Below are 9,521 nucleotides of genomic sequence, written 5' to 3'. Positions count from 1 at the left end.
TGGGTGCGCAGGCTGCCGCGCGTGGACACCACGTTGAAGCTGTCGGTGCAGTCACACTGCACGTGCAGGTAGGCCTTGGGGTGCCGGTTCTCCACCACCACGATGAGCCCCGCCCAGCCGTGCGTCAGGTAGTAGCAGGTCATGCCCTCACGGCCCTGAGCACAGGCGCCGCAGTTGTGGGGCAGGGCAGGGGCTGGGGCAGACTCCCCCTGCCCCACGCCACCCTCCCCTAGGACCCCCCACCCACCTCGTGCCGCTCTCCGCGGCTCTCGGTGAGCAGGATGATGGCGTCGGCCAGCGTGGTGGGCTGAGCTTCCACGGGCTCCACCATGACCAGCCTGGAGCTGTACACAGCCAGCACGTGGCCCGGCGGCTCTGGGGAGGCTCTTGGGACCCCTGCCGAGGGGCTGGAGGCTACAAGGAGGGGCGTGTGAGCCGCAGCCCTCCCCGCGGGCCTGGGGCATGAGCCTGGGGTGGGGGGCACGTACCCTGGGGGGCAGGGGCGCCCGGCGGGGGTGGCCCCCAGTGGTTGAAGGCGCAGCACACCACAGCGTACTCGCCAGGCTCCAGCATGACGTCGCAGCTGACAAACTTCTTGACCGCGCGCTTGCTGTGGGCCAGGAGGCGGCCCAGGCTGAGGTGGCCACCACTGCCGAACGTGGCCCGGAACACCAGGATGCACAGGTCCAGCAGGTGGCTGTCCACTGCGTCCGAGCGCCTGCGTCAGACACCGTGGGCTGGGGTCACGCGTGGCCGTGGCTGCCGGCCCAGCCCAGCCCGGTGCGGCCCCACAGCACACACCTGCTGCCCTCCTGGAAGAGTGCGAACTCCAGCGAGGCCCGCTCCAGCACCGTGAGCGCTGTCACCCCCACGGGTGCACTGGCCGAGCTGGGAAAGCAGCCCTGCACCCGCGCCTCCTGCCAGTCCGAGTGCACCTTACAGATGTCCACAGAGTCAAAGTACCTGGGGGCAGCGGGAAGACGGGGCCCTGAGCCCACCGTAGCCCACACCTCCATGGCTCAGCTAGTGGTGCAACCACAGGCCGGTGACCCCAGCAGGTGCCAGCTGCTCTGTCACCGTCCTCTTGCAGCCCAGCCCCTGGGGGCCCATCCCTGAGGCCTACACTAGAAGCCATCCAGGGGTGGCTCTTCAGGGCTCTGGGCTCTGCTGACCTGGGTGGACCTGGATTCTGAGGTCAGCACCCTGGCGCTTTAGCCCCAGGTCCCATTTGGGTTGGGCCGCAGACAAGCCGTCCCCAACCCAGGTCAGCAGGAGGGACAGGCTTGTTCTGCAGAGAAGGACCTGGCCCTGGGAGGGCGGCAGCAGCGCACACACTGCCCCACGGCTCTGATACCTGACAAAGTCGCCATACTCCATCCAGAAGACGCCCTCACTGCTGCCGTGTGGCATGAGCTCGCCACGCAGGTGACCCGGCCAGTGCGGCCACTCGTCAGACCAGCTGCCATTCCAGGAGAAACGGCCCCATGGGTTTCGGAGCCGCAGAAGCCTGCAGACCACAGGGGTGAGGATCAGAACAGCACTGCCCGTGGCTCACCGGCACCCGCCCACCCTCAGCCAGCCCGGCCCTACCTGGTGCCCTGGACATCTCGAACATCCAGGACGGAGTAGGCATGGCGGGGGCGCAGGCCCAGGCTCTCGTAGGCCGAATCGTCCACCTTCATGTTGCCCCCGCCACAGGAGGCACCCATGAGGAACCTGCGTGGCAGAGCGGCCCTCACTGACCAGGGGCCTCATCGACCTGGGCCCTCACCGACCGGGGCCCTCACCGACCGGGACCCTCACCGACCGGGGGCATCACCGACCGGGGGCATCACCGACCGGGGGCCTCACTGACCAGGGGCATGGCTGACTGTGGCCCTCACCGACTGGGGGCACAGCTGAGAGGGGCCCTCACTGACTGGGGGGCCTTGCTGACTGGTGCCCTCACTGACCGGGGCCTTGCCACCAGGGCAGGCAGGTACAGCAGAGGAGGGCCCACGCCTGCCTGTAGGGAACATGTGAAGTGTGTTCAGGAGGGTCTGGACCAGCCCCTCCACCGTGCCTGAGGCACACAGGGCCTGAATTAGGGGTGGCAGGCCTGGGTCCCCTGGAGGCCTTGTGGGGCTGGCTCTGGGCTCTGTGGCTCCCAGGCGGGCAGACAGCAGCACTGCCCAGGGTCAGCTGAGGAGGGCTCTGGGAGCTTCGAGGTGCTCGCACCGGGCCACTCCCAGCAGGCCTCCAGGGCTCAAGGCACATATCCGCTGACCAGGCTGTGGCCAAACTTAACAAGCCCCTCACACCTGCCCTGAGGGGGTGACAGCATCGGGCCCCACAGCCTGGGCCAGGACGTGGCCTTCCTGGCATGAGAACGCCAGCTCCAGACCCACCCAGGGAGGGGGAGGTGATGGGGGCTGTGGCCTGGCCACACGGGGTCAGCCCACGCTGGGGCACCTCGTGGACGCAGAACCGGGTCAAGGGGCCACCAGCCCCACGTCTCCCACCGCTCCGCCTCGCCTCTCCTCCCAACGCGGCTGACCACGCAGTGCCCCCCCTCTTACCCAGCCTCCTTAGAACTCAGCATTTTGGCCCAGATGAGGTCAGTGTCAACGGGCTCCTCGCGGGGGTTAGTGGAGCTGACCTGCAGCGCCAGGCTCTCGCAGGGGGCGCCGGTGAGCGTGGCCAGGCCTTCGATGGCGCGGCCCGCCTGGAGCGCGAAGTAGGAGCCATGCAGCTTGGCCAGTGCCTTCTCGATGAGGGCCACCCACAGCTGCTTCCGCTGCGCCTGCAGAGGGCCGGGGTCAGAGGCCACCCCACCCACTCCCATTACCCCACAGCTGCTTCCACTGCACATGCAGAGGGCCGGATCAGAGGCCACCCCCGCCTGCCCCCCACACTACCCGCCCTGTGAGAAGAGGAGGCAGCTGGCCTTGTTTGCGGGGCAGGGGGGCCGGGGTCAGAGGCTGCCCCTGCCGCCTGCACACACCCCGCACGCTGCCCCACCTGTGAGAAGAGGAGGCAGCCGGCCTCATCGCAGGGCAGCATGTCATCCACCAGCACCGTGGTCCACGTGCCATCCTTACACAGCCGCACCTGGTAGGCGCCCTCTGCACACAGGCTGCGCGTGACCATCACCCGCTCCACCAGGTCCGGCCGCTCTGCCAGCACCGCCAGGGCGCTTAGGAACCTGTGCAGAGCCTCAGGGTGACCTCGGGGCAGCTTCGGGGGGACCGCGGCTGGACGCCCGCCCACCGCCCCACCCCGGCCTTGGAGAGGACCTCACCAGCAGTTCCCCAGCAGCCCCTGCAGGATGTCTGAGGGTCGCAGCGTGTGGAACACAGACCATGTAGCCCTGTGGTCCCTGAAGACGGAGCAGTTGATCTCCTGGGGACGCAGCCACTGCCTCACGCGCTGCTGCACGCTGTCGCCCGCGGGGAAGCCCACAGACTCAGGCCCGGGAGGGAAGCTGTCGTCCACAAAGCTCACGTTGTTCTGCAGAGACCACGGCCACCTGCTCAGGCTGGGCAAGGCGGCCTTGCTCCACCTGGCAGGGACAAGATCCCACCCAGGAGAGCGCCCAAAAGCACTGCCTGAGCCCCAAAGGGACGGGAGGAGTATGGACAGCCACAGACTTGGCGCTCGGCCGCCCTGCCCTCTGAGGTGCCCTCTGTGGAGAGGCCCCTGGCTGGGGACAGGTGAGGAGTAGGGGATGTGTGGGCCCAGGGGGACAGCTCAGCCCCCAGTGGGAGGCTGCAGGGACAGGGGTGGCAGCACGGCTCTGGCCCCGGCCCTCCTGGGGAGGATGCAGGCTGTGCCCCAGTTGACTGTGGGTGATGCCACGCTGGACTCGAGGGTGGAGCACGGGCACATCCCGACCTCACACTTCACATCCCGACCTCGCACTTCACATCCCGACCTCGCACTTCACTTCCCGACCTCGCACTTCACATCCCGACCTCACACTTCACATCCCGACCTCACACTTCAGCGGGGTCTCCACGCTGCCCCTGGGAAGCCCTCGCCTCCCTGCGGCCCGAACATCAGACAGGGCTCTGGCGCCTTCCTGGCCAAGGAGGAGGGCTGAGGGGGGTGAAGGTCATGCATCTTGGTCATGAGCAAGGACCAAGGGTCAGGAGGCCAAACTGGACCCCAGGGCCGTCGGGAGCTTGGAGCCTCGGGGTGGAGGGTGCTGCCCACCCCATCACGTCTTAGGCCTTGCGGGCTGCTCCCCAGCCCGTGGCCACAGCCCAAAGCCTAGGAAGGGGAGGGCAGAAGCAGGAGGCTCAGGAGCAGGGAGAGGGTGAGGAGTGCCTCACCTCCCGGCAGAAGGCCACGATGTTCTCCCAGAGCGCCTTGGCCTCGCCCTCATCTGTCTGCCGCCGCTGCTCCACGTGCATGCTCTCCCTGCGCCTCAGGGGCGCGGCCCCCCGCCGCTGGGTCACCAGGAGCTGAGGCGTGTGGCAGGCAGCGCAGTGCTTGGCCCGTGGTGCGTTGAGCAGTGTACAGGCAGGGCAGGCCCACTGGCCCGGGCGCTCGGGCAGCACGCGGGTGGCCTTCTGGGTCGTGGAGACCCGTCCGCAGCCTCTGCCACAGGGGCCCGGCTTGTCCGCCCCGCAGTCAGGGCAGTGGGTGGGGGGCTCGCCGTGCTCTTGGAAGCCGTGCAGTTTGGAGCAGCCACAGGCCGAGCACCTGGGGGCCGCCGTGGGGTTCCTGAGCGTGCACTTGGCACACGACCAGGTGGTGAAGTCAGGGCTGGAGGGGCTGGCGGGCGTGTAACGCACGCTGTCTCCGGTCAGGTCGATGATGTCGCTGCCCGAGGTGGAGCTGCCGGTCTCTACGCGGCTGGAGCCGCCCTCCATGGCCTCTTCCTCCAGCACACTCAGCCGCTTGCCAGACAGCAACTCTGCGAGGCGGGCGGCCGCAGCCCAGCCCGAGCCCTGGGGGGGTCCCCTGCAGCCGGCAGAGGGTGATGGCTGGGCAGCCTCAGGCACCGGCGGCTGCAGCTGGGGGGGAACCTCGCGTCGGCTGCGTGGCACGGGGTTGTTCTGCAGGGTGGACGAGAAGGGGCTGAAGGGCGGGACCCTGGGCGGCTCTGGCTCAGCAGCTGGACCCTGGCTGGTGGCTGGGGGGTTGGCCTCGGCGCCTTCCCCAGGAAGGCCAGGTGGAGGTGCGGCAGGCACGACGTGGAAGCCGGCCGGGGCCACCACTTCCGGGACCACCAGGGCTTCAGGAGGGATCCGTGGCAGTGAGAGCCTGCGTGGGCCCCCGCAGACAGAGCAGGAGCTGGCCACAGGCGTGTTGTGCAGCGTGCAACGCGGGCAGGCCCAGCCCCCTCTGGGCTCCGCCGCCCCGTCCTCCTCCTCCTGTTCCTCCTGCTCCTCCTCGTCCTTGTCCTCGTGTTGCCCCCTGGCGGGCTCCGTGGCCACCAGCCCCGCAGTCCTCACTGGACCTGCTTCCTCCTGGCAGCTGCCCTTGGGCTCCCCAAGGATGGCGGGGGGCTTGGGGAGGACTCCGTTGAGGACTGGCAGGAGGGCAGCTCCAGGTGCAGGCTCTGGGGTGAAGCCGCACACCTCGCAGGCCTCCTTGCCCAGGAAGTTGCGGAATGTGCAGCGGGCGCAGGGCCATTTCTGCTCCTCCACGCTGAGCCGCAGGATGTGGTTGAGGTCGGGCTTGTGCCGGGGGGCCTCGCAGATGGAGCACTGGCGCTGGCCGGCCGGGTTCAGGAAGGTGCAGCGCACACAGGACCACTCTCCGGCCGTGGCCATAGACCCGGGCGAGTGGGTGTGGCTGCAAGGGAAGGTGCTCATCAGGGCCACCCTGTGAGATCCTGAGCGGCTGGACCCCCCCTTCTCTCAGCCTGGGGAAGGCACCGTCTGTGGCTGCAGAGCTACGGGGCCGAGAGCCTAGGGCTGAGCATTCGAGGCAGGTGGTGGTGGCGGCTGCCTCTGCCCAGAATGGATCCACGGCTCAGGGCCCCTCTTGCCCACTGGAGGCCTGGCAGACCCCTTGAGCCACACAGGATCCTACAGAGGGCTGAGCACCCCAAAGCCGGGCTGCTGTTCGAGGGCACTGCTTTCTCTGTCACCAGGCCTGTGGATGGCAGATGGTGGGGGGGGCCTGGCCAGGCTCAGGACCAGGTCGTCCCGGGTGTGGAAGAGGTACTCAGACAGAAGGGCGGGTGGACGGGCAGGGGCCTGGGGAAGGCATGGGCTGTTCTGAGCAAGGGTCCTCCCCACTCCATAGCACAGCCTCTGAGACAGACTGGCAAATGCTTTGCCTGGCAGAAAAATCAATTGTTCTTGTAAATATGGCATGAATCTTGTGCTCCATCTAAAACCTTTTGGTTCAGGAAGAAAGAAAACTTGCCTCTTCATAAGAAGCAAAAAAACAAAAGGTCTCCGCAAGCAACACGGTGGTTTTGTGGAGCCGAGCGAACTCTGTGATGCTACCTTCCCTGCGCTCAGCCTCGCAAGGCGAGGGCCCTGAGCTGCCCCTGGCGGAGTGGATGGGGGTGGACTGTGCCTGGAGACGCTCAGGGCGTCCAGCCGGAGCAGAGAGACCAAGGCTCTCACAGTGGACTTCTGTGAAAAGCCCAAGCAATCTGCCTGCAGACAGCAAGGCCGCTCCCCACCATCACCCACTCGGAGAAGGGCATGGATGCAGCTGTGGCCGGCGGGCTCCCGGCTGCACCTGCACAATCCCTGGCGTCTGGCCTGGGCCCCTGTGGGTTGCAGAGTGGCCATGACCTTTGCAGCCCTGACTCCGGGAGATGCCTTCACAGACTCTGCGCCCCTCTGACCGCAGGTGCAGGCAGAGGTGGGCTGGGCCTCCTGAGACACACCCTCCCTTTGGGCCTGTGGTTGTCACTGACTAGCAAGGACAGCGTCACAGGCTCCAGAGAGGAGAAAGAGAACCCAGGTCCCATGACCAAAACATCGCCAGTGGGGTGTGCCTGCTGGGAGACACCCTTCGGAGCCGTCCTGGCAAAACCCAGGTGAGTCAGGAAGACGGCCTGCAGTTCAGGAGGGTTTCCATGAAGCAAGAACAAGGCCTAAAGTTCAAGCCTGGCCCTGGGACACGGGTGAGGAGGGCGAAGGCAGGGCACAGCCCTTCTGCGGTAGGAGACTCTGAGTGGAGTGTCACCAACCCCGCAGTCTGCACTGTGCCGCCCTCTCTCGGTGGGCTGAGGTGGAAGGGGGTCAAGGGTCAGGGGTCAGTGGCAGGAGACCTCGGCGGGGCCCCCACCCTCCCTTCCCTTCAGCACAACCCCCCAGCCACTCCAGGGCCACCCCCACCTCTGCAGGGCCTGGGCAGGTTCATGGGCTCAGAGACCTGAAACCCTTACAATAATTTTTTTTTGACCATTAGAGATGGGGTCTGGCTCTGTTGCCCAGCATGGTGCAGGGGCTTGCGCACGGCTCACCGCAGCTTTGACCTCCTGAGGCCAGACCACCAATGCCTGGAAGTAAAATGCTTGCGTCAGGAGCCCAAAGACCCAAAGCTAGGCCTAAGCAAAGCCCTTTCGGAATTCTCAACCCAGAACCCTCCTAAAGTCACTGCCACACATGCTCAGTGAGGAGGCCCCACGATAGGGAACGGGCTCAGGGGCGACAATGGGCCGCTTCTTCCTGCACAAAGGCTAAGTTGAATGGAAAATCGAGGCAAGTGTCCAGAAAATCCAACACAAAAGACCTGTGTGCCCCAGTTATCTGGGTGTTGCCAACACTCAGCTCCAATTGAAAAGGAAGGTGATGAAGCCGCTCGCTGTGTGCAAGACGGAGCCCACCCCGAAGCAGCCGGGACAGCAGCCCCCGGAGCATGGAGGCCACGGGTCTGTGACTGGTGCAATCCCAGTCCTGGGAGGCAGCCTCTTTCTTAGGAAAAGCGAGGAGCAGGAAGCTGCATTCTGTCCCCCAGGGCCTCGGTCAAAGCCACCGGAGCCCCTGAGGCCACACTGAGAAACACAGATGCCCTGTCTGGCCCGGGCAGCCCTGCGACCTGTGCCCAGACAGCTCTCGGACACACTTGTGCCAGACTTGGTCGGAAGCTCCTCCTGTTGTACCCAGGGTGGGTGATGCCACGGGGGGCTCTGCTCAGTGCTCTGAGGGGCAGAAGTGGTGCCTCCCTCGAGCTGGGCTGCACTCTCCTAGGCTGGCCACAGCCCAGCCGCTGGTCAGCCTTCCAGGTGGGGTCTACCCTTGTTGCCTCTCTGTCCTAAGCCGCCAGTGCCTGGCCCATTGCTTAGTGATTGAGGGAGCGGCACCTGCGCTTGTTCCTCTGTGTCTGAAGCCGTTGGCCCGTAGACTACTGGTTTACTGATTGAGAGAGTCAGGCCCTGGCAGCTGTACAGGACCTCAGCCCCGTGCTGGCCACATGCTGCGGGGGAGACACAGGCTGAACCTGGCTCTCCCAGGCTCCACCGGCCTGTGCACCACCCCTTCATCCATATGGGGGAGCGGTCATGGGACCACAGCACCTGCTCTCCTGGGGCGTTGGGAGAATTCAGCGGCCACCAGGGCAGCGAGCCGGGCAGGCAGCAGCTCTTCAGTCAATGCCAGGGCTGCTGTGGCTGACCTTCCCCAGTCCCAGAGCCCTCTGTCAGAGCAGAGCAGGGGTCACCTGTGCATGCATGTGGTGGGGAGGGCTCCGTGTGTGCACCCCATCTGCCTTCCCACAGTCTGCTCTCCCACGCTCTCTCGCTCATCTCTAGCCTGAGGGTCTCCTCACCATGCACCTTGGGGGCCTGCTTGCAGCAGCAGACAGGAGCTGCCTGGAGCTCAGGCCCCACAGTAGCGGGCCGTGGCAGGAGTGGCCCCAGGGATGCCGACCCAGGGGAGGGCCCAGCAGGAGGCCAGGAGAAAGAGCGATGTGGCGTCACCAGACACCACGGCCTGACCCTGCAGGCCAGATCCAAAGTCTGACACACGCCCTACACACCGGGCACAGCAGACCCCATGCCTGCCCCACTGCCCCGCCTCCCTCCCCGTAGCCAGAACCACCGCCGCCACCCCCAACAGTCCTAGGCCAGTCCCTGGGGATCCTGGGAGCGCGGCCTGAGGCCACGGGGAGCTGCAGACTGGAGAGGCCTTCCTGAGGTCTGAAACTCCGCCTGATACTCAAAAAGCAGGGGCCGAAAGTCCTCTGCCCTCTGGAAAATGAAAGGGAACAATTCTTTCTACACTTTTCTGTAAGTTTTTTTGAGACAGCGTCTCACTGTGTCACCCAAGCTGGGCTGTGGTGGTGCGATCACAGCTCACTGCACCCTCGACCCTCAAGCTCAGGGTTTGTATTTTTATTTTATTTTATTTTATTTTGAGACGGAGTCTCACTCTGTTGCCCACGTTGGAGTGCAGTGGTGCAATCCTGGCTCACTGCAACCTCTGCCTCCCGGGTTCAAGGGATTCTTCTGCTTCTGCCTCCCTAGTAGCTAGGATTATAGGTGCCCACCACCACGCCCAGCTAATTTTTGTTTTAGTAGAGATGGGTTTTACCATGTTGGCCAGGCTGGTCTTGAACTCCTGACC

General features: G+C 65.5%; 1 protein-coding gene across 1 annotated transcript in view; it reads right to left on the bottom strand.

The window, feature by feature from the left end:
* The window catches only part of CAPN15 (calpain 15), a 20,389-nt gene that overhangs the window by 1,804 nt on the left and 9,064 nt on the right, over positions 1-9,521 (bottom strand). Inside the window, exons 2-11 of the mRNA XM_011962433.1 lie at positions 4,314-5,784; positions 3,281-3,489; positions 3,001-3,184; positions 2,559-2,782; positions 1,591-1,716; positions 1,355-1,507; positions 802-963; positions 489-718; positions 248-414; positions 1-155 (exon numbers count right to left, since the gene is read on the bottom strand). Of these exons, the coding sequence (XP_011817823.1) occupies positions 1-155; positions 248-414; positions 489-718; positions 802-963; positions 1,355-1,507; positions 1,591-1,716; positions 2,559-2,782; positions 3,001-3,184; positions 3,281-3,489; positions 4,314-5,762 (3,059 nt within the window). The 5' untranslated portion in view covers positions 5,763-5,784. The remainder of the gene's footprint in view (positions 156-247; positions 415-488; positions 719-801; positions 964-1,354; positions 1,508-1,590; positions 1,717-2,558; positions 2,783-3,000; positions 3,185-3,280; positions 3,490-4,313; positions 5,785-9,521) is intronic.

The sequence above is a fragment of the Colobus angolensis genome, unplaced genomic scaffold, assembly GCF_000951035.1.
Source record: "Colobus angolensis palliatus isolate OR3802 unplaced genomic scaffold, Cang.pa_1.0 Scaffold59, whole genome shotgun sequence".
NCBI lineage: Eukaryota > Metazoa > Chordata > Mammalia > Primates > Cercopithecidae > Colobus > Colobus angolensis.
Note: the sequence above shows the minus strand (reverse complement) of the source record. Positions and strands in the feature narration are given on the sequence as shown.